General features: G+C 37.6%; 4 protein-coding genes across 4 annotated transcripts in view; 3 read left to right on the forward strand and 1 right to left on the reverse strand.

Annotated features, from left to right (window-relative positions):
• Positions 1-2,047: 2,047 nt before the first annotated feature.
• On the forward strand, positions 2,048-2,584 carry LOC140143780 (uncharacterized). The gene has a single exon (XM_072165593.1). It carries the CDS (start codon positions 2,048-2,050, stop codon positions 2,582-2,584), a length of 537 nt encoding a protein of 178 aa, XP_072021694.1.
• A 14-nt stretch (positions 2,585-2,598) lies between these two features.
• Positions 2,599-4,515, forward strand: LOC140143781 (uncharacterized). Its single transcript, XM_072165594.1, has one exon. It carries the CDS (start codon positions 2,599-2,601, stop codon positions 4,513-4,515), a length of 1,917 nt encoding a protein of 638 aa, XP_072021695.1.
• A 61-nt stretch (positions 4,516-4,576) lies between these two features.
• LOC140143782 (uncharacterized) lies at positions 4,577-5,705 on the forward strand. The gene is made up of 2 exons (XM_072165595.1): positions 4,577-4,701; positions 4,799-5,705. The coding sequence occupies exons 1-2, from the start codon at positions 4,577-4,579 to the stop codon at positions 5,703-5,705; spliced, it is 1,032 nt and encodes a 343-aa protein (XP_072021696.1).
• Positions 5,706-15,897: 10,192 nt separating this feature from the next.
• The window catches only part of LOC140143803 (poly(A)-specific ribonuclease PNLDC1-like), a 173,262-nt gene continuing 163,789 nt past the window's right edge, over positions 15,898-25,370 (reverse strand). Inside the window, exons 15-21 of the mRNA XM_072165616.1 lie at positions 24,658-24,711; positions 23,405-23,447; positions 22,861-22,960; positions 22,160-22,246; positions 20,275-20,363; positions 19,445-19,543; positions 15,898-16,917 (exon numbers count right to left, since the gene is read on the reverse strand). Of these exons, the coding sequence (XP_072021717.1) occupies positions 16,848-16,917; positions 19,445-19,543; positions 20,275-20,363; positions 22,160-22,246; positions 22,861-22,960; positions 23,405-23,447; positions 24,658-24,711 (542 nt within the window). The 3' untranslated portion in view covers positions 15,898-16,847. The remainder of the gene's footprint in view (positions 16,918-19,444; positions 19,544-20,274; positions 20,364-22,159; positions 22,247-22,860; positions 22,961-23,404; positions 23,448-24,657; positions 24,712-25,370) is intronic.

The following is a 25,370-nucleotide window of genomic DNA, read 5'->3' on the forward strand; positions in this document are numbered from 1 at the left end:
TACTGATGGTAAAGTACATGCTGATTTAGGTCAACAAGTTCAACCTAGAAGCATGTTAACAACCAGTAAAACTATGCAAGTCAATTTTCCACCACAAAGTGAAGTCTTGTTTCCTGCAGCAGCACCTGAGGAATCAGAAAGTACAGGGGACAGAATACCCCCACATTATTTGTCTGCCACTAAATATGAAAATATTGATGAACAGTATGGTCAAGAACAGTACAGTGAACAGTATGAACATGAAGGGCCTTCATCAGTAAAGTACGGTCATAGAGTAACTTTGTCACCAGAGCCTGATGTGAAGAAAAAACAAGTCATGTTGCCACGGCAACATGTAAAAAGCGAGCCAATAGAAGTGAAAGAAGATACCAGTATAGAAAATTTGGCACGCAACCAAGACAACTTGACAAGGCTGTTGGTCGAACAACATAAACAAGCGAGTTTACCAAAGCGGACACTACAGACTTTACTGGAGACCCGCTTCAATATGTTACTTTCATACGAGCCTTCAATTCATAATCGAAAATAAGAGCAAAAGCAATAGAGACCGTCTGTACTATCTTGAACAGTACACAAGAGGTGAAGCCAACAGTTTGGTGAAAAGTTGTATTCACATGGATGATGAGGTTGGTTACCTGGAAGCAAAAAGGTTGTTGGAAAGGAAATATGGTAATAAGCACAAGATTGCAGAGGCTTACTTAGCGAAGATGAGGCAGTGGCGAATGTGAAAGGTGATAGTTCAGGGCTACAAGATTTGTCATTATTTTTGTTGGAATGCAAAAATACCATGACCAGCCTGGGCTATACTAATGAGTTGCAAAAGTACAGCAAACATTAGAATGTTGATGATGAAGTTACCATATAGTATGAGAGACAGATGGAGGAGACAAGTAGATTACGTAGCAGAAGAAAGAAACAAAGTGGTAACATTTGAAGACTTCACCTCCTTCTTAGAAAAACAGGCTAGAATCGCAACTAATGCTGCCTCTACGGTAGAAGTGTGACGGAGAAGGAAGATAGTACTAAGAAGGAAGAACGGGTAAAAACCCCAAACTATCAGACTTATAAAGCTAGAAGAAATCTAGCAACAAACACAGAAGCTGTGTCGGGCAAGTGTGACATCAAATAGTCCAGGAGCCAGACCAAATGTAATGTCATATAGTCCAGGAGCCAGGCCAAATGTGTCAGTCAAGTAGCCCAGGAGCCGACAAGCCGTGTACATATTGCAAGGGTAAAGATCACACTTTGGAAATGTGTAACAAATTGAAGGAAAAGCCTATAAGTGACCGGTTGCAGTATCTAAGAGAGTTGGGAGTTTGTTTTGGCTGCCTAAAGAAAGCAACACATTACAGTAAAATCTGCAAATACAAGCTTACCTGCAAGACATGTAAAAAGGCGCCATCCAACAGTGCTGCATGTGAAACAGGAAGAGACAAAGAAGTCTGGTGAAGTTGCCAATCAGACATGTGGGCTTACAGGCGCCGGAGTTAAATCTAGTGAATCATATCCCACAATAATACCAGTCATAGTCTACTCAAGAGTTTCCAGAATGTCTGTAGAAACTTACGCCTATCTCGACAACGGCAGTGATGCTGTATTCTGTTCTGAAAGGCTGAAAAAGGAACTGCATGTTAAAGGCAAGAAACCAAATTGGAAATTGAAACCATAACAGATGATATCATAGTAGACAGTGAAATCATCCAAGATTTAGAAGTTTCTGACATGAACAGAAATAATATCATCTCTCTTCCAAAGGCATATACACAAGATAAGATCCCTGGTGACTTGGCTGACATCATCAACCAGGATGATATTGATGCAATTCCTTATATGGAAGAAGTTAAGCTAGGAAGATTAAATGATGAATCTCAATGCCATATTGGTCTCCTCATAGGAAATAATGTGCCTAAAGCATTTGAGCCAATACATGTAGTAAATAGCCAAGGTGAAGGACCTTTCGCCTGCCAAACTAGACTCGGATGGACAGTGTATGGTGTCAAAAATAAAGAACACAAAAGGACATCAGTCATCCACAGAATTAAAGCACATGACACTATTGACCAGCAATTGGAGAAACTCTACAAACGCTGAGTTCAATGAGCGAATCATTGATGATAAACCAGAGAGAAGCGTGAGTGAAGGACAATTCCTAAACAAAGTAGAAGCATCAATCAAGTATGTAGATGGGCACTACCAAGTAGGTTTCCCGCTCAAAGATGATGACATGAAATTGCCGAACAATAAACATCAAGCCGAATTGCGGGCATGCCATCTGAAGAGGAAGTTAGAAAGGGACTCGGTTTTCAACGACCAATACACTGCATTCATGAATGATATGTTTAAAAATGATTATGCAGAAGAAGTACCCAAAGATGCATGCAATAGAAAGGATGGCAAGGTGTGGTATGTCCCCCACCATGGGGTGTTTCACCCCACCAAGGGCAAGCTACGAGTTGTATTTGATTGTGCGGCGAAGTACATGGGCCAGTCTTTAAACTCACAATTACTAAAAGGACCCGACTTGACAAGCAACTTGGTAGGTGTGTTGACGAGGTTTAGAGAGCACCCTGTTATGGAGTTGTAGCAGATATAAAAGCAATGTACCATCAAGTGCGTGTACCAGAACCAGACAGAGACTTAGTAAGATTTCTATGGTGGCCCTACGGTGACCTGAGTCTGCCTCTGAAGGAATATAGGATGAATGTGCACTTGTTCGGCGCAACTTCGTCACCTTCATGTGCGAATTTCGCACTGAGAAAGACCGCTGATGATGGTAAGGAGAAATACAGCGAAGAAGTATGCAACACGGTGCTGTCCAACTTCTATGTCGATGACTACCTCAAATCTATCGAAAGTGAAAGCAAAGCTATTCAACTCGTCAGTGATCTCACCAATTTGTGTAAGGATGGTGGTTTCAAGTTGACCAAGTGGTTGAGTAACTCAAGAGAAGTGTTGCAGTCAGTTCCTGAAGACGATAGAGCTGAGACTACAAAGACACTAGATTTGAAGAATGAAGAGTTACCATCAGAAAAGGTGCTGGGGTTGCTATGGTCACCAGAAACCGACAGGTTTGGCTTCCATATTAAAGTGAAAGAGAGACCTCCTACCAGAAGAGGCATCCTAGCAACTGTAAGCTCCATCTATGACCCGCTAGGATTTGTTGCTCCAGCAATCCTGCCAGCAAAACAACTACTGCAGAACTTAAGCAAGCTGCAGCTTGGTTGGGATGAGTCTATTCCTAGTGAGCTTCTGACCCGTTGGGAAAGATGGCTTGATGAAGTACCGAAATTGTCAGATTTCACCATCGAAAGATGTTTCAAGCCCAAGGACTTTGAAGAAAGTGAAGTTCAGATGCACCACTTCTGTGATGCAAGTCAGAAGGGGGATGGTTCAGTGAGTTACTTACGATTCGTTAACGAGAGTGGTCAAGTGCATCTTACTCTCCTGACAGCCAAGGCAAGAGTTGCTCCTTTGAAGATCATAACTATACCTCGCCTAGAGTTAACTGCAGCTGCAATGGCAGTAAAGGTCAACAACATGTTGCAAAAGGAACTACAGTTGAAGGTCGAAAGCACATACTTCTGGACTGATAGTCAGACCGTGATCAAGTATATTAACAATGACACCGCCAGATTCCACACCTTTGTGGCTAATCGAGTCGCACTGATTAGAGATGGCTCCCAGCCACACCAATGGAAGTATGTAGGAACCAGCTCAAACCCTGCAGACGACTGCTCAAGGGGCTTAGCCGTTGATTGCTTCCTCAAGAATAGAAGGTGGACTGATGGTCCAGACTTCTTACACAAAGCAGAAAACCAGTGGCCAAAGACTACCATTGGAAACAGCGCTGAAGAGCTAGCTGATGATCCAGAAGTTAAAAAGAAATTAGTAGTCAACACAGCGTTGACAGAAGAAGCAACAGATACAATGGAGAAACTACTTACACGATTCTCCTCATGGTATCAACTTTGTCGTTGTGTTGCATGGATCCTCAGAGTCAAGAAATATCTCCGTAAGATCTGTCATGATAGAGATGATGATAGAGTTGATAATGGAGATGATGATGGTAGAAAGAATGATGAGAATGAAGAGCATGGCAACATTACAGATTTGCTTAATGTTGCTGACATGCAAGAAGCAGAAAGAGCTGTGATAGTATATGTCCAAACCAAGGCATATCCAGAAGAAATTATGACACTAAAAGAGCTGCAATTGAGAAGTAATGACAGTCAGCCAGAAGGCGACTTGCGACAAGTTAGCAAGATTAAGAAAGCAAGTCCTCTCTACAGACTTAATCCATTTATAGAAGATGGAGTAATCAGAGTAGGTGGTCGACTGGCTAAGTCAGCTCTACCTGAAAAGACAAAATTTCCATCAATCATACCAAAGAAGTCCCACATTGCAAAGTTGATTTTATATGACGCGTCCATGAAGCAACTGGACATGGGGCAGAAACCACATGTTGGCTCATCTGCACAAGAAGTACTGGATAACAAATGCCAATGCAGCAGCTAGAAAGGTTATCAACAGTTGCATCACCTGCAGAAAGAGGAATGCAAAAGTACAACAGCAGATGATGAGTGATCTTCCCAAAGACAGAGTCACTCCAGGAGAGCCACCATTTTCAAGAGTCGGAATGGACTATTTCGGTCCACTAGAAGTTAAACAAGGCCGTAGTATAGTCAAGCGATATGGTGTAGTGTTAAGTCTGCCTTGCATCCAAAGCCATACACATTGAAATGGCAGCGTCTTTGGATACCGATGCCTGCGTAAATGTCATCTGACGATTCGTGTCCAGAAGAGGCCAAGTGAAACAGATCCGCTCTGACAATGGCACCAATTTGATAGGGGCAGAAAGAGAGTTACGCCGAGAAATTGCAGCTTGGAATCAAGACAGAATCCATGACTACCTTCTGCAAAGAGAGATTGAGTGGACCTTTAATCCACCAGCAGGAAGTCACCATGGAGGCATCTGGGAACGTCAAATACGGACAATCAGGAAAGTGATGTGCTCTGTTATAAAGGAACAAATACTAACAGATGACTCTCTTCATACATTACTGTGTGAGATAGAAGCCATAGTTAACAGCCGACCACTCACCAATGTTCCTGGAGAAGTATCTGATTTAGAGCCACTTACACCAAATCACCTTCTTCAACTAAAGAGTGACATGATCTTACCACCAGCCGCTGCAGGAAAGCTGAGTCAGTATGCCAAGCGCCGGTGGAGGCAAGTCCAGTATCTGGCAGACCTGTTTTGGCGCAGATGGATCAAAGAATACCTTCCTCAGTTACAACAAAGACAAAAGTGGATTCACCCACAGCGAAATGCCAAGGTGGGAGATGTCGTCATGGTTGTAAATGAATCTACACCCAGAAACGTCTGGCCGCTAGGAAGGGTGATTGAAACTCTCCCAGCAAGTGATGGACTGGTTCGACGTGTGCGAGTGAAAACTAGGACAAGCATTCTCACCAGACCCATTGATAAACTGTGTTTGCTGTTGGAATCAGAAGTCCCAGATCAAGATATAGGAGTGAAGAAAGATTCTACTTCAGCTCATCCACCAGTACCAGCACTGGGTAACCCAAGTACCAAGCCTAAAACTACGTCCAGTGCTACCAACAATGAAACTGTATCAGTGTCAGGTACTCCAGAATCAAGACCACGACGAACATTGAAACCAGTGAAACGCCTGGACTTGTAAAGAACTAAAGAACTAATAGTGTTATAACAACAAGTTACTGAAACCGTTATAACCAAAAGGTATCAGCTAAGCTAAATTGCCACTTAGTCTGGAGGCTAAGCTACGGATCAGCTGATATATAAAATAAGACTAAACATCAGTTTACGTTAAATTGCCATGAAAGGCAAGCTGACACCTTGCTTTCACTTTGGAACAACTGATGCAAACTGTCAAATTCATCATGAGATCTACCAGATGTGACGACAGATGAACCTACCTGTACTACAGATGTGAAGACTGGTGATTCATCTCTACAGCGATGTGTCTGCGTTTAGTGTGAAGTTGCCAGATTCGTATACAACTCATCGTCAAGATCAAGAATGAACATGTTTTACACCTACATCACCACATCTGTGAATTTGATTTTGTAAAGAAGAATCCTATGCATGCAATTTGTACCGATGGAACCAGTGTGCATCATTAGCAAGTTTGTTTAAAGTTTGGTACACCACAGGCCCATGAAGTTTTAATTTGCAAGATTCTACATCGTATTCTACTGCAATGTGTGCACAATTTGTTGGTTGTGTACAGTATAGCATGTAAACCATATTTGGGATACACCCTTTTTAAAGTTTGTTCCGTGCGTATATTTTGGAATCTCGATAATGCTCAAATTTGGTTTCTTTTGAAATTGTTGCTCTGCTATTCATCAAAGGGTATGCATGATCGAGGTCTAAAATAATTTCACTCAAGTTTGTAATTGTTTATTCCCTTCTACATGTACTTTGCAAGTAAATGCATCCTATCAGCATCTGGTGTTTTGACTATAACCTGGATTGACTGAATTTGCAAATTTGGGCCATGGCTGCTATGGTTGTGCACAGGCAGTCATATTATATCAAGTTGTGTTTTTCTCATGGCTGCTATGGTTGTGCACAGGCAGTCATATTATCAAGTTGTATTCTCATTTACAAGGTGTACCAAACAAGATATTCGCATGCAAAGAGTTATGTACTTTGATTGAAAGGACAGCAACAGACTGCATTTCTAGTTACAAACTAAACATTGTTGTGTTCATGTTGATATGTTGTGATCATGTTGCACTTAAATAGTATCTCCCATGTGTTCAGTTGGCTTTCCAATCTCACCAAATTTGCCTTTTGTGTGGGCTTTTGTTTGGTTTTGTTTCAAGTAATTTTGGTTGGCATGGGCAGTTATCTCTTGAGTGCAGCATCATCTATCTTGTAAAATGAAGCTAAATAATTCTTTCATGTGAAGTTAAAATCACTTTGAAATGTCCAAAACTCAGTTTATTTTTTCTTTTGGATCAAATTACTTGAAATTTTTGAAATGTTTTTTTGTTTTGAATCATAGCATTGATACAAGTTTTTTATCACACAAGTGAATCACAGATAAAGGTGTTTTGATTTCATAAACTTTATTCATGTTTCAAAATCAGTCAAGTTTGATGTTTTGAAGTTTAAGGGGTCACAAAGGCACCTCTTGTAAAAGGTTCAGTTTTGTCAGTAAATGGCACACCAAAACTATGTTTTAAGAAGTAATTGTTGCTGGTAGCAGACAATTAGGCGCCGGAATGTTGATGCCATTTACCAAAATCAAAGTTTGTTTAAGTGTTGTGCATCCTTAATCATTGCATTCCTATGGCATGTTTGTTTATGTGATGAGCGCCCTTGAAGTATAAGCTAAACATAGCCTGCAGCCCATCAATCACATGTAATTTGGTGCCGAATTTGGCACTGGAGGCTGTCATCTTGTATTTTGAAGTATTGTAGTGTAGAAGCTCTCGGTAAAGACACAATTAATCTTTAACTAAACCAACATAATTATTATTTGTGACAAGAACAAGAAGAAGAATAGCAAGTGAAGATAATAAACATCATCAAGATACGTTTCAGCTAAAGTGTATCCTTGGATTTGTGATGATTTGTGTCACTTTTTGTTGTTGGTTCCGAGTCATCGAAGATTGTATTATTTAGTACCAAGCTTCTGCTAACCAGGGGAGCAAAGCAAGTTTGCCCCTACAAAGCTTAATATATATATATAGAACAATATTTAAAACAATATTCCCAATTATGCTAATGATAATTTTAAAAAATTTCCCGGTATAGATCATCAAGGAGTCATTTGGATTTGGAGAAGAGGGACGACAGTCACACTATATAAGTCATGTATATGATCCTCTACTGTTTCCAAAACATTCTCTTCAAAATCAATCCACTTCGGTTTTTGTTGTTGTTGTCTTACGGTGCACTTTTCTTTGACATACCTTCGTTTTGTCATTTTTAATGGGAATTCTCCAACACTTCACTTCTGAAGGGTGCATGCATGCTCCACCTCATGCTTTTATGGCTTGCAACTGCACTACAAAAATAGATCTGCAACCATCTATAAATCATTAGTTTTCTCATAATTATTTATTTACATGTTAGAATGTATGATAAAACAGGATAGTACACAATAACATTTTTCTTACATAATTTTGACACAATACACATGTAGAAATTGGCACTGTATTTACCTAGAGTAAACAGATGAAATGTCATGTTGAAATAAATCTTGAACAGAAATTAATTAGAGAAAAAAAAATGAACTTTTACTTGTTTTTACTATCCTCTACCATGTGATAGACGATAACCTGTCCTGTATTTTGGGCAGTTGATGCTGGCACAACTATGATAAAATATTGAGCCTGCCTGTCGTCTATCACACGGTTTTAGTAAAAACAAAATTTGCAATCATTTATTCTTATTCTTAGTCAGTTAAATATTATTTTAAGTGCAATATCAGATATTTATTTAGTAGGGTTGGCCACGGTCAAAAAAATTTTTCTTGCCGAGGTGAAAGGACTTTGGTTGGAGGTTACAAAAATGCATTTCAAAAATTCAGCTGAAGTCCGTTGCCATGGCAACGGCCCGATTTGTGTTTTTTTACAATTTTTGCCTATTTTGGAGCAAAAAAAAGTGAAAATTGCCCTTAAAAGGCGCCTCGTTGCCTTAATATACAAGTTGGTATTTAAAAATAAATTGTATCATAAAAAAGCCCTATCCATGTTCTATCTACAAACGAAGTTGTGTTTAGAGATTAGTTTTTTAAATATCGATTTCGGACCTGGCAACACTGCAAGTTTTTCAAATTTGAAAAATGCCATTTTTACGATTTTGGCGTCTGAAAAGTTAACTTTTATACTCACCTAGGATTTTGTCGTTATGGTTATTGGTAGAACATACCTTGCCCCCAACATATCTAATAAGAACAGCTTGGGAAATTTATTTCTCTAAGGAAGGTGTTGCCAGAAAAACATACATTTTGTAAAAATTCAAAATTCTCATAAAAAGAAAATTTGCTGCATTTTGCCCTAGATTTGGCACATGTGATGTAATGAGTTGTATGTAGAGTAATTTTATCATCGTGGTCAACGATTCTGAATGTTTGGAAACAATAAATGAAGTTTAATTTTAATGCGGTGTTGCCAGGTGCCCAAAATTATGAAAGCTACATTACGCAAAATAGCCCAAATAGGTCAAGTTTTCATGTATGAATCTAATCAATCCAGTTAAATCACGGTCTATTATTATAAATCATTTTATCATAATTTTCACCTATTCTGAATGTTTGGAAACAAAAAAGTTCATCATACAGTGTTGCCAGATGCCAAAAAGTAGAAAGGATAGGTAAAATTCTGGTTTAAAAAATAAATTTAAAAAAAATAAATGTTGGTATTTATACAGCGCCTTTCACATGTGAACATGTACCAAAGCGCTTTACATTTATTCCAGCCGTCGTTAGAATATGTCAGCTGCCATACAATGCCCAAGGCATGCTCATACCTTTAGGCGGCGCTCAATGGACAGTATTCATAACAGCTCCCATTTCACACCTGGGTGGAGAGGAGTAATCGAGATAAAGTGCCTTACTCAAGGGCACAACACGATGAAGCGTCGCCGGGCTCGAACCCGCAACCTTCCGATTATGAGTCCTAGCCCGTTCCGCTCGGCCACCGTTTACCCTGTGCACCCTGTGTTTTCAAACATTTTTTTTCTAATTTGCCCCGAATTTAGTACAGGTGATGTAATGAATTGTATGTAGAGTCACATTATCATCATGGACAACTATTCTCTATGTTTCGAAACTTTAATTTTAATGCAGTGTTGCCAGATACCTAAACTATGAAAAAAAATATGACAAGTTTTTATGTATGATGTTGATAAACAATTTCTTTGATGATGCATCTAAAATACAATTAAATTATAATAAATTTCGATATGACCCCTTTAACCATGTTAACCTATCTGTTTGTCAGTTGTGAATGTTTGACACAGTGTTGCCAGATGCCAAATACTAGCAGACATAGTAAAAAATACACCATACATGCCATACACTCTCAGAGCTTTTTAAACATTGTACTTTACTAACCACTTTAACATTAAAACATTAATAAACTTTCCAGTAAACATGTTTACAAACGAAATTGTAATTTCATTACTTTAATAGAAGTCCTCAGTATCGCCGATTTTCATTTTCATTTCAGATATTGCTGAAAAGTTGGAAAAGGAATTGGCCAATCATATCTTATCAATACACATACACTCTTTACCAGTGTTCTATTATCATGATTATATGACCAGGTATTTGATCAAAAAGTGTTCCCAGAACATAATTTTGAGTTTAACAAGACATTCTTGATGTACAGGGTGTATCAAAGCATTGTTTTACTTTCACCGCACAAGATGAATAGGTTCACTGCTTGAACTATTTATTGCATACATGCTCTCAAGCATTATCTCACTTCAGTCTACATAAACATAAAATTGCTGTACACGTGCTTTTAGAAAGATAGTTCCCAAGTCTCTGCCTTACGACTCCGACAGTGTGTGGTGAAGCCCCGTGATCTTAAATGAGCTTGGGATAGATCCATTCTGTAACTGCCCGCATCAAATTTTGAAACGTTTTGAAATTATGTTTGCATGCTCTTGGAAACTGTCTTCTAAATTTGCTCTGCACTTCTCCATAGCTTCGTGTGAACCAGTAATTCTTCATTATGAAAGCATGTTGAAGTATTGAATACTGTGGAGCCATTCCAATAACTCTTACCAGGTCTAACCTAACAGACACTGTCTACAGTCGTAGTCTATCACCATTCTGCCACACTATCTACTTGTAATCTCAATGCATCTTACTACGATTTAATTTAACACCCTAGAAAGTGTTAATACACTAATTTCTTTGGGGTATACTTGAAGTACAGGATCTGAAGAGGGGAAGCAACGAGTTACCCCAAATCACAGCAGCAGGTAGTGACTGGGCCGCCGAGTGTGAATATGTATTTATTTTGGAAGGTTCGTGTTTGTTTTGACGTTCTAAATTTTGGGGTGTTTTTCCAAAATTAAACATTTTTGGTGATATTTCAAAAAAGCGACATGCCAAAGACAAATCTTTGGGCACATACTTTGCATACCTTTGTTACCATTCGCTTTGGTGATTTACTAATATCATATATTTTGTGACTGCAATTTGGCGTTTTTAATACGTTTTAAGTTTACTAAGAAATTACGAAAAATATCTGGTCATGGTCGTTTCAGAATTTCATTCTGATCTTCGGCTTTTGCAGGCAACAGAATGCAGATTGGCTCACGATCGATGTCGTATTGCTCTATGTGGGTCTTGATGATAAAATTACTTTGAATTCCTTGTAACAACATACAAATTTTCGTCTGGAAACAGGGATTCAGTTTTATTATATAGCACAGCTGTAGTCTTCGGCGCCGTATCAAATCTCCAAACAAATAGTTTAAGGGGTCATATCATAATTTATTATAATTTAATTGTATTTTAGATACATCATTAAAGAAATTGTTTATCATACATAAAAACTTGTCCTACTTTTCATAGTTTAGGCATCTGGCAACACTGCAAGTTAAAGTTTTGAAACATAGAGAATAGTTGTCCATGTTGATAATGTGACTCTACATACAATTCATTACATCACATGTACTAAATTCGGGGCAAATTGGAAAAAATGTCCTTTTATGAAAATAGTGTGCGCACGGTAAACCAAAAATGGTATTGAAAACACAGGGTGCACAGGGCACAGTGTCATCGCCCCGATATCTTCATGGCAGAAAATGCTATGGTAGGTTGAATCCACAGTCACGCATGGCCATTGTGTTCCCACCTGTTTAATAGTTTTTAAATGAATAGTGGGCTGAAGGACATCCGACTAAGACTAATGACATTAGCCTGTGACTGACCTCTGTACGGTCAGCGAGCATACATTCGCCATGTCATCTGCTTATAGACTGCCTCTACGATAGTCTCCTACACAGCCAGTTTGTGTCAGTCGGTCTGACACTCGTCGATCCTGTATGTTCGTGATAGCCACATACAGTCTGGCCCGAGACTACCTCCACAAGGGTCTACGCTGCGCTATTTAAAATCTTGAATTTTGGTCACTTTTTCAGCTCAAGACGCAAGCTACTCTCTCAAGACGCAAACTAACGACTATCATATCTGTTCAAAATATATATTCAAGTCTGAATATCAATCGTGCATAGCACATTTACGTGTATCGATCCCGTGTATTCATTTCAGTGTCTCTGGTTGTATAATGTAATTATTAACCGGGCGATGTCGGTGTGCAGGGTAAACCAGAATTGTACCTTTTCTACTTTTGGGCATCTGGCAACACTGTATGATGAACATTTTTGTTTCCAAACAATCAAAACAGGTGAAAATTATGATAAAATGATTTATAATAATAGACTGTTGATTTGACTGGATTGATTAGATTCATACATGAAAACTTGACCTATTTGGGCTATTTGCGTAATGTAGCTTTCATAATTTTGGGCATCTGGCAACACCGCATTAAAATTAAACTTCATTTATTGTTTCCAAACATTCAGAATCGTTGACCATGATGATAAAATGACTCATTACATCACATGTGCTAAATCTAGGGCAAATTGCAGCAAATGTTCCTTTTATGAGAATTTTGAATTTTTACAAAATGGATGTTTTTCTGGCAACACCTTCCTTAGAGAAATAAATTTCCCCAAGCTGTTCTTATTATATATGTTGGGGGCAAGGTATGTTCTACCAATAACCATAATGACAAAATCCTAGGTGAGCGGGAAAGTTAATTTTTCGTATCGCCAAAACCGGTAAAAATGGCATTTTTCAAATTTGAAAAACTTGCAGTGTTGCCAGGCCCGAAATCGATATTTAGAAAACAATTCTCTAAACACAACTTCGTTTGTAGATAGAACAAGGATAAAGCTTTTTTATGATTTAATTTATTTTTAAATACCAACTTGTATATTAAGGCAACAAGGCGTCCTTTTAAGGGCAATTTTCACTTTTTTAGCTCCAAAATAGGCGACCGTGGCCAACCCTACTAAATAAATATCTGATATTGCACTTAATAACTAAACATTGTTTTGTTTAGCAAAAATTAAGTTACCGTCATGAAAACTCACCTTTTTCTGAAATAAACGAAACATGTTTACGTGGAGTTCTATGGGAGGACATTCAACGTTTTCAACAAAAAAAATTGCTCTGTTGACCTGACAAACACAACATATTTGGCTTATTCCATTCAGGTGTAAGTTCAGACTTGTGTAAAGATTACAACTATGCCAAAAATCAGGTTTGACAAAAATTAACCAATTTCATATCATAAGATCATACATTATGGATTTAATGGGCTTTATTCCATAGACCCCGCTATGGACATCCCAGCAAATACAAAACATTTTAAAGAATATGTTTAAATTTTAGGAAATATGTTGATAATGGACATAGTGGAAGATGTCCTTGATTAATTAGCATGCTTCAAATGTGCTATTCCAGTTGAAATCCATGATACACCCCCTATGTGGAAGACATGACCTTAATCTTCCACACATGGAGTGAAGATTTCAAATGGAGTCACCCATTCAGCCATTTAAAATTCACACCCCCTGTGTGGAAGATTAAGGTTGTGTCTTCTATAGGGGGTGCAGGCCTTGTCTTTTGAAAATTGCTGGCGAGTGACAAATCACTCTCCTCAAAACTTGTCAGGTGAGCTGTACATGTAGGCGAGTGAATTCAATCACTTGTATTATTAGTATTACACCAAATGTAGGCGAGTGATAAAAAGCTCTCTTCAGCTTCATTTTAGGTGAGTGATCACTCTCATTCACCTCAAAAGACAAGGCCTGGGGTGTATGGATTTCAACTGGAATAGCCCAATAGTGGACTGGAGCAAGTCTGGACTAGGAATTTAACCCTCTCCATGTGGATGTCAACTGCAGACGACAAGTTTCAATTTTTTAATTCATAAAATGTCAGAATTGTACATTTTCATGACCATACTTGAATCATTAAAGAGTTTAACTTCAACACTACACTATTTTTTCGCTCACCTGGAGCGTTTTCACTAGTTCGACTAAGCGTCTTCAGCAGATGGTGATGGTGATGTCTACAATCGGGATATCTCTCACTGATGACGTCATATGATTGACAGGATGATGTCATAGGACATCAGCAAGTTATCCCAGATGGGGTCTATTTCTAGACCTTTGTCACGATTCAGTCTTGGTTTCTGAGTCCTTATGTGTATTGCTTCTAGAACTCTACAGGAATATTCCTTTTGCTCCCGTTCAAGAACTTTTACATTTTCCCAGTCAATCTGGTGTTCTTTTGATCTTACGACGTGCTCCCTGACAGCTGATTTAGAACTGCCAGCAGTGGATTTGTGTCCACTGATCCTTTTCTCGAGCTTCCTGGCCGATCCGCCTATATAACTAGGATCACAATCAGCGCAAGTGATCTCGTACACAATTCCAGACTGTTTAATGGGTTCTGTCTTGTCTTTAGGGGCTACTAAAGCACTCCTAAGCATATTTTGTGGTTTGAAGCTGGTAGATAGTATACTCCTGCGGTCCGAAACGCTCGGCGTAGCTTCTCAGAAAGGCCTTCTATGTAAGGCAAGGTGACAAAACCTTTATTGGCCGTCTCCGAGTCCGGGTTCTGAGAAGCACTGTCTTTCTCTTTGGGCTGGCCGTGGAAAAAAGTCCAGTCTTTGTAGCCACAGTTTTTAAGAGCGTTTTTCACATGTGCGATCTCCTCCTCCTTATCTGCCGGGTCTGTGACAACCGTTTCCGCGCGATGGAGTAGCGTTCTTACCACACTGAGTTTGTGTTCAAGTGGGTGGTGAGAGGAGAAGCTCAGGTATTGCTCTGTGTGTGTCGGTTTTCTGTACACTTTGACTTTCAGACGTCATCAGTGAGAGATATCCCGATTGTAGACAAGATATCATCACAGCATCACCATCTGCTGAAGACGCTAGTCGAACTAGTGAAAACATTCCAGGTGAGCGAAAAAATAGTGTAGTGCTGTAGTTAAACTCTATAATCATTTTATCTACCACTAAGTATGAATATCCACTCGTATATACTTGGAATCGGCATGAAAAATGCATTAGAAATTAGTAAAAAACAAGCCTAGTATTGGTTCAGTGGTTCTTGACATAGCTCCTGATATGTTGAGAAAATATCTCAGAACTTGACTTTTTTATGTTGAAGCATATTGCTAGCATGCAGAGTATTAATGAACTGGAACATACTTCAACTTGGTCCATGGATGGTTTCTGAAATCTGGAGCATTGGGTGACACTTTATCCTGTAACTAACACAGTGACAGCTACCCAGTTAACACAAAATATTTTTGTTGCATCTTCAAAATGTTTCAAGAAAACAATTATAAAACATTTAAATAACATTTTCAAACCATTTTGACAGTATGTTTTTATTTAGAATTAGAGCTGTTGTTGACAAGTTGTCGACAAAGCAATTTTCCCGATTGTCGACAAGCATGGATCAATTGTCGACAAAAACTAATCATTAAAAAATTAGTAGTTAGGCAAGTAGGGCAAGTAGTTATTGATTTATTGATCAAATACTGGTTTTCCCTCATTTTTGACTGTAACTCCATAACTGTTGTCTGCTGAAATAAAATTTCCAGTGCAGTAGTTATGGTCCTTGCCTATAATATGTGACCGTACACCACGAATGAGCCGTAAATGTCCTCAATTGTATTCTGAGTTACAGTGTAAAATGGGCATGAAGGTCATATTCATAGGTATTTCAATTTGGTGCTACGTGTATCTCATTAAATGAGGTATACGTAGCACCAAATTGAGGTACCTATGAATACGACCTTCATGCCCATTTTACACTGTAACTCAGAATACAATTGAGGACATTTACGGCTCATTCGTGCTGTACGGTCACATATACATATCTTACTTGTCACCAATGCACTATAATTTTTGAGAAAAATACAAAAATAAGCAAAAAATTGGGCAGGAGTGTAGTACCCCCTTTAGATAGGCTTAACATCGCCATTATTTGCCATGAAATAACTGCATCAGTCTTCTATTTCATTCGTAAGTGGTGCAGATGATCTTGCCATCATCAATTGCAATATACTGATGATGCGTAATTGCGTAAATAGGGTATATGGTAATATTTTGAAGAAAAATAAATAAACGGCACGAAACATGGTCTCAAACTTAATATTTTGACTTTATTGATGTATTGCTTTCTCGATAATTTGTTGACATTGGATCTTGAAATTTGAAGATTGTCGACAATGTCAATTCTACTCAACAACAGCCCTATTTAGAATACTTTAAAACATATCCCTTACCTTTAAAGCCCAACATGTAAAGTTGTGAAAATGTTTTGAAATGTTTAAAAAGATTTTGTGTGTTACCTCTGCTGGGTAGTTAAAAGAATTCAACTGATATTTTAATGACAGGGAAAATGTTGTTTTTGTTGACTTAGTGTACAAATCCTAACATGAAAAACATGGGAAGTGTTTTCCATATTTATGCTCAAGTAAAATTGACTTGTTTAGTTGTAACCTGTAACTTGCTACTTGTCTTCAACTTATTCATGTTTATTGCTGTTGTAAATTGCCAACATTTTATAAAACCTACTTATTGTACTTCTTTACCATATTTCAGTTTGCTACAAAATGGCAAATTTGATCAACTTCTTTTTGGCTTAAACCAGTTGAGCCTATACATTAAGACTGTCCTCTTCCAGTGTCATGACAATTGCATCACCGATGACCCTTTGACCTATTTACTTCTGAAGGTCACCTAACCTTCCCTTGGTCACCAAAGAGAGTCCATAAACACGCTGCACCCAGTACTGCAATTGCACCCCTGTTGAATAAAGCCAGAACAACAATTAGATGCATTTAAAAAACAAAAAATTTGTCACATTTTCACACATTTTCTATATTTTCTTAATTTCTTATTTGGTTTGCTTTTATTATGTTTGTAAATTCTATCAAAGGAGAATTTATATGTCCACTCTAATATAAGCAATCAATGTGTCAAATATTCCTTGAAAAATGCATGCATTGCAGGGTTAGATATTCAAAAAAATGTTTATTTTAATACATTTTTTTAAAATTGGCTAATCATGTAATGCATAATGAAATTATCTTGACCTCACTGAAAAATTATGAAAATCGAACGCGTTCGAGAGTTATAAGGCGATTTTATTGATATTAATAGATTATTTTTTTTTTTTTTTTATACAATCAAGTGCAAATTTGCTGGGACACTTTCATAGTTCAATGACCCTCCCCGCACCCCTTATTCAATGTTGTATACCAAACGCCTCATTTTTAAATGGCCTATATTTTTGCTCCAACATTGGTTGGTGGGGAGGAGGGATTCAAATAGGTTGGAAACTATACAAATAAAATATCACATGGTGAACTTCATATGACCGGTTTTTGTGAACAGAGGGCGCGAAATATGAACAAGTGTCCCAGGGAAATTTGCACTTGATTGTATTGAAGAAGACAAAAATAATCTATTACTTTCAGTAAAATTACCATAACTTCATAAGCAACGTTGCTCGATTGACATGATTTTTTTCACTAATTTAAAACAAATAACATTAAGCATATTTTGGTTACTTTAATTGTCATTTTTTGTCAAACTAAATATTTTTAGGTATCAAAACGCTGTAATATATGCATTATTTAAGGCATATTTGACACATGATTGCTATTATAAGCGCATTATCTCAAAATTCACTTTTAAAACAATTTAAAACTAATCAAAATTAAATCATATTGGAAATATAGAGTACAATCAGTTAAAATACCTACTGATATAACCAAAAAAAAATCATAAAACAAAACAATTGATTCCCTTAAGTACATAGAAAAAAGAAAAAGAAAATTGGAAACAAAAAGGAAAAAAGAAAAAAGAAAAAAAAGAGAGAAAGAAAGAAAGAAAGAAAGAAAGAAAAAGAAAGAAAAAAAAGAAAGAAAGAAAGAAAGAAAGACAGACAAAAAGAATAAAAAGAAAGAAAGAAAAATAGCATTACATGGATTCAACTCGAGATCTCGGGGCGAGAAGCAAAGCCAGTAACTATATGCCACCGGAGACTGATGACAATTGCACTCGATTTCAGCGTATTTAATCCTATCATTGCAATGCTACTGTATTGTGTTATCGAGCTTCGATCCAATGAAATCATTCATTAAAACTCATGTTTTGGTCGTATTCAGCATTTATCTAACGTATATTTTGAATATACACGGTCACATTATACATACCTTCCTAACTTTGATATGTTTATTGGTAATTATTCCTCCATTTAAGCCAAATGAGCACGGTCTACCATAATGTTAAATAAATATATATTACTTTTTAAGTTATATTATTCTGGTAGACCGTTATTAAGTCATTAATTCTTGTTATCCTTGTTATAAATAAATTCGCATGAATAACAACAGCGCAACCATAGTGAAGTGGTGGGCTTACTGCCTTCTGATCATGAGGGCTACGGTTCGAAGCTCATTGTCGCCGATATGTTTACTTTTAAATCCTGCTCTTTATCTCTTTTTTTATTTTTTAATACCAATAATAAGCACATTTAAAATGTGTAATTGTATATAATTGTATATACACTTTTTGGCATGGCATTGTTACGTTGAATTAGCGTGTCTGTGATGGGTAGTTGAAGGCCTATATTAAAGAGTTTAACGTGCATTCCGATAATAGCATTTGAAATAGGGTAATGAGTTTGAAAGATCAATGATGAGACAAACATCATGATTCTGTTCTATTTATTATACTGGACTATAGTACTTTGAACAAAAGAGCTCGCCTGTTAAAGATGAAACTAAATAGTAGAATTTAGCAGATCCATGTTTGTATTAAATTTGTTTCTTTAGTTTGTTCTTAAATACCCATCAGAGGTGTACAAACATGTTGAGTATAGCAGGAATAAACAAATTTTAATCTTTCCCCAGAGTAAAAAGTAGCCATTGCACATGGGGAAAGATTAAAGTTTGTTCATCCTATTAACCCAGAGAACTATGTATAATAACTTTCATAGCAGGAATATGATATCAACAGATATCGGGAATGTCTTCAGTTTATCCACAGTGATTTTCGGGTCTCTGCTGCCATTTCGGCTTTGTTTTGTGATGCCTATTTTCTTATTTTTTCTCCATATTTTTGCCTTTATCTCAAATTCAAATTTGCTGCCTTTGGCCTCCATGGACCAGATCGTGTTATGTATAATACTAACCCTAACAAACAACCATAGACATTGAATTAGTATGTTTTGGCTACGGTATTTAAAATACATTTAAAATAAATAAAAAATCTGACCAACCAACACATACAGGGCAAGGATACCTTCTCATACAAGTTGACTCACCATAAAGTATATCTTACTGGTCTGGAATGTTGGAACACATTGTAGTGCTTCACCCGTAGCGTCTTGTGATCTTTGAATGCTCTCATGATATCCTTGCATCTGATAAGAAATTAGATATGAGATTAAGAAATATCATCCGCAAGAAATATAAAAGTGAAAGAGAGAGAAAGAGAGAGAGGGGTATAATACAATTGCTTTGAATCCTTCTCTACCACCAAAGTGCAACCTTAAATTCAATTGGATGATTTTCTTGGACACTTTGGCAGCATCATTCTTTATGATTTGGCAACCGTGAATGCAGTCAAATGTATTTTAAAAAGACAACACTGTTTGGAGCTTTAAGCACAGGGGTGAGTGATGAGACCCTACCACTACTCCTCCCCCAAATATCCCCACATACGAGAACTTGTGGAGCTGATCCTGGCTGCAAATCCCTGATTGTTGCTAAATGGTCAGCAAATGGTGACAACTCTCTAGTCCGAAAGTTCCCTAGTCCGAAGGCTCCTTAGACTGAAGGTTCGCTAGTCCGAACATGTAATTTAGGCCTACCATTCACTGAAAAAGGTTTGCTAGTCCGAATATCAGGTTCTCTAGTCCGAGGGTTTGCTAGTCCAAATAATAAAATAAGGTTCTCTAGTCCGAATATAGTCTAGTCTCGCTAACCCTAACACTAAACCCTTGGTTTTCGGACTAACGACCCTTTGGACTAGAGAACCTTCGGACTAGTTACCCTTTAGACAAGAGAGAAGTCACTCACGCAGCGAATTCCTGTAAAGTGTGCCAAGGCTTGTGGATTTATGTGTGTACATAGCACATAATATATCACTTACCCTCCATATGTAGACACAGCCAAGAGTGCATTACGCTTATCAACTAACTGTACATCAACTGAACTGTAAATACTGAATTCTTCAGCAAGCTGGAAAAAGTACAAGATGAGGAATAAACTAATTTAAGAAAAAAACTAAGATTTCTGGTAATTTTATTAAACATGCTTGGTGACTACCTGCACATCATCACAATATCAAACTCTCTGACAGGGTCTCATGTATACATTTCGACTTATGAACACAATTGAGAATAATCTGCCCCCCCCCTCCCAAATGATTTATCCACAAATTATAAACTTTTAATGCCTGAAACTTGCACTAGTAGCTTATAGAAAGTATGACTTTCAATATTTTGTAACTTTTGCATTACATTCCCCAAGTACACAAATGTGATATTTAGTCCGCACCATAAAGTTGTGCGGTAGACTCTTTTCATGCTAATTCACCTGTAAAGAAAATGTCCTAGAGCATGAAATAAGGAAATAACAAAATTTGTTAATGTTACACTGGTCCACATTTTGTGACACTTTGTACAACTACACGCAGAAAATTTTGTTATTCTTCAGGCTAAATATTATCTTTTTAGAGCTCAGTGTAAAAAGGTGAAACCTGATATGTCCGCTTTTATTAATGTACTGAAAGTTTGTCGGGAAACAGAGACATATTACTTTCAGGAACAACAACATTTCTATTTGGAACAGTTAGGTGGTGGGGCAGCATTGCATTGTAATTTGTAGTGAGTTTTAAAAAACCTACAGGTTCCGGTATAATGCTGTTTTGTCTGTTGTTCTAATTATACATTATGACAGTTGTTTTTTGTTTTTTGTAAAATGTATTGTATTTTGTGTGTGATGTGTTTTCCCCTTTTTATGAGTGCAATAAATGGCAAAACCTTAGGGTTCTGTGAAAGTTGCATCAACAACATGTAATGCCATTGATTGATGATAAAGTCAGTAGTGAATTTGGTGACAAAAAGGCCAGCACGGTAGCATATCGGAGGGCCCAGAGTGATTTTCACAGGCTATTCAGAGGTGCAATGATTTTTGTAACACTTTGCATGATCAGTTTGATTCTTGGAAATTAAGTTTAGGAGAATCAATTTAATTTTCAGATTCCCCTATTCTCTGCAGCCCTGCTATTGGCCCAAGGGCCTGCCTAATTCCAAGCACTGACTGGAAGATCAGGCCCATCTAGATTCTGTTAAAAACATGCCCCCAACCGACTCACTTAGGGATTCAATGATGTTTCACTGTTGTTCATCACCGATTAACAACGATGCATTTGCATCGTCTGCGTGGTTTACTTCGCGAGGCCAGCTAAAAAGCTGCCCGAGTGAAGTTCACCACGCAGACGCACCGAACACGAGTTGTTAATCGGTGATGAACAACAGTGAAACATGATTGAATCCCTTTCTACAATTAAAACAAGCTAAATATCGTCTAATTCTCATGATGCCTCCATTTGGAATATCCGTTTGTTATTGCCACTCAACCTTAACATACATGTAGGTGATTTCTATGTTGATAGCCAATCAGCAATAAAGCAAAAGAATGAAGCGGTAATGTTTAGCTGCTACTTAAATAGCATTAAGAAAGTGTTTACGCATAAGTTCCAGTTATGACGAATTTTACGCGCTCACGGGTAACGCGTACGCGTAACCCTGCGTTTCGCGTATACGCTACTGTAAAAGTGTGGATTCATCACAGCTTAACAACGCTTGACTCCTGTACAAAGGAATAGGAAGAGTTGTTGAATCACCTTTGATGCACTGAGAGTACTCATTCCTATTGCAGACACATGCAGTAGTCTAGGTCGGTTGGATCAGGCCCAGCTAGATTCTGTCATGAACCCCTGTCCCCAATGCCCCCCTCCCCCACTCACTCACCTTTGAAGCACTGACAGTACTCATTCCTATTGCAGACACATGCAGTAGTCTAGGTCGTCTGGATGGAGGATCAGGACCAGCAAGATTCTGTCAAGATAGTGAAATAATAAACATGAAAGCTACCTTAAAAGTTTCTCATCATTAATCCATGCCTTTCAAATTAACAATTGAATAAACTGTGCATTGTACCGGCACTTGGGATATTCCACAGGGGCTCATTGTGGGCAAGCAAGCTTGACCATTTTGACCGTGCACGCGTGCATCGTTTTGATTTGCAACTTTTGAAAATGCATCAACTTTCATATATGGGTATCAATCTTTGTCAATTTAGAGTGTTTGGTAGCAAATTTGGTATCAAATTGGAGCTAATAAGATTCTGCACACGACCGTAGCAATCAAACTGTAATAACAAGATCAGGTTTTGGTGTAGGACGGGTTACATAACGTGGACTTTCTTAATTTGAGGTGTTTATATTACTGATACAGGCAGCTGGACAACATGTCTATTGAAATACCTATCTATTGTAATATTTTTGTGGAAGATATCCGTCTTTCGTCTCTTTTGTCAAAAAAACACTTGTTTACAGGTATATATGCATATAGATGGTATTCTATGGTATTTGTTGACCATTTGTAGAAAGCAATTAGGCAAATATTGCAAACAGAAAATCTCTTTCAAATTCAATGCAAGCAATACTTACAATATATGGTACATTGGCTCTGATGAGGTTGAGCTTATTCATCCAGGGTTTGACTGCATCTAGTATGGCTCGAAATCCCAATGGGGAACTTACTGTTGCACTGGACATGCAGACAAAAAAAACAAGCAACATTCAATCTATGACATTCATGTAGGCATGTGAATCTTTGGCAGCAGATCAATTGCAACCTTTGACATTTGAACCACTCAAGACATTCTTTCTTTCATGTTTTTAATTCATTATATTCAAAACATTAAGTATATGTTGGAGCCAATTTAAATGGATGCCCACAGTAACTATAAGTACTTTTTATTTAGTTGTCTCTTTATAAAATATCGTATATCGGAGCAATTTACAATTTTACCTCAAGATGACCTTTGACATTTGAGACCAAGTCCACTTATACTTTTGGGATGGCATCTATTTTACAAAACTTTAACCAAATCAGCACATGAAGACAGAAATAGCAATTGCATAATATCTTTCTTAGCAAGTTCTGGACAGACAAAAACAAAAAAGCAATATTTTAAGATTTTATACATACCTGATCTTCTTTGCTGCCTGGAAGTGGGCTAACCTCAGAAACACTAAAAATATACAACAAATTACATCAAGATATTAAAATTATTGCATCATAAATATTGCCATCATTAAGTTTCTTTAAAGGTGGGTAACCTGATTAACAGTCTCATCATCCCCACTTTCCCCAATCAAAATGTAAATCAAAATTTTTGGTATCAAGTGAAAGCTCATATCAAGCAGAAGTTCTTTACGCATCCTCTCGTTTGGGTTGTTATATTTATTCTATTGCACATACCCATTTCTCATGGCTATCAAAGCGGACGACACCCTCGCGAAATCCCTATTGATTTGTACAGGGCCTTTCAGTTCCAGTAAATTTTCCCCACACAGAAAATACCAATTTGCCTTTTCTTTTCTGCTATTGGGTTATTCCAGTTAAAATCCACACTACCCCCTGTGGAAGATTTTGGAAATATCTTCCACAGGGGGAGCATGTTTTTCAAATGTAATTGGTCAGGGTTATAATTTTGAAACCCATACTCCCCCTGTATTATGGCTTTACCTATATCTTCCACAGCTGGAGTGAGTATTTCAAATGGATGTTATCCAACTGTCTATTCTATTCAAAACTCATACTCCCTATGCTTTAGCTAAATCTTCCACAGGGGTAGTGTGAATTTCAATTGGAATAGCCCAATTTGGTTCATTGCCTTATGTTGGCAATACAACTCTTGTCGATATTGGTGTGTCAGTATTGTATCTCAATTTTACCTAGAACAGTTGAGAATATGACCCATAGAGTAATAAATATAAACAGACAGTTCACCAAGTGTCAGAGTCCAGCATCATCCGATAATGAAGGCAAATTGTTTCATTAGTGTGAGAGATAAAAATGTTAGGCTCACTCCTCGCCTGTTACTGCATATTTTTCAAAGCCTAGTTTTGACTTCTTGGCATGCAATGATATGCATGATTTGGTAGACTCTGTTGCTGAAATGATCAGCCCTCATGAATATGCAATAATTCTCACTGCATACAAAGCACAGGGATTTTGTCTGTTGTTAAGCTATCTGTAGCTCTTTAACCCCCTGACACTACTGGTCATCTGAATGGTTGATAACTTGAAATGCTCCTTTCAATTGCCAATTATAGTCAAACTTACATTTGCACATGATCTTATTAATACCCTCCTTGACTGGCTCAAAATTTGACACAATATTCATTTTGGCCAATCAGCAGTTAGTTCTCATGTTGTTAATCTATATTGTTACCTACCATAACCACATAAATAAGCATCATAGGCAGCCTCATGGAGTGGATGACTATCCTCTGAAATAAAAGAAAAAACATTAAAAGTTAATAATGGTGATGATCATGAGGAGGAGGAGGAGGATTACAACTATGATTATAATACTGACAAGAAGAACACACAAAAAAAGACAAGAAAAATATGAAGAACAAGAGAAGAAGAGGAAGAAGAAAAGAAAAAGTTGAAAATGAGAAAAGAAGTTGAAGAAAAGAAGTTTGACGAAGAAGATAAGAAATAAACTCAGTTTTTACTGGGCGAAACAGGGTGCAAGAGTTCTGAATGGGGGCATTTGCCGCCCCCCCCTTGGGACCGCCATTGGATAAGAAACACACTCAATAGCTTCTATGATCTCGTATTTCAACATGAAAACATTGTTTCTTTCTTATTCCAATGAAACTTTTGAAAAATTCTATTGATATTTGCAAAAAACAGCCAGTGCCCTCATCAAGTTTTACACTTTCGCTGGGATCACTGAAAGAAACTGTAAGCAATTTACTTTACGCATCCAAGTTACTCAAACTGAATCAATTTCCTACTTTTATTATTAGGCAAAAAATAATTTGTTTGCTTGCCCTCCACCAACCGACCCAAAATTGACCAATATCAGGATCGGCCCTTGTTCATTGCCTACAGGTCTATAAGTGAGTCATTAAAAAAAATTTCTAACTGATCGATCCAC

The sequence above is a fragment of the Amphiura filiformis genome, unplaced genomic scaffold (assembly GCF_039555335.1).
Source record: "Amphiura filiformis unplaced genomic scaffold, Afil_fr2py scaffold_28, whole genome shotgun sequence".
NCBI lineage: Eukaryota > Metazoa > Echinodermata > Ophiuroidea > Amphilepidida > Amphiuridae > Amphiura > Amphiura filiformis.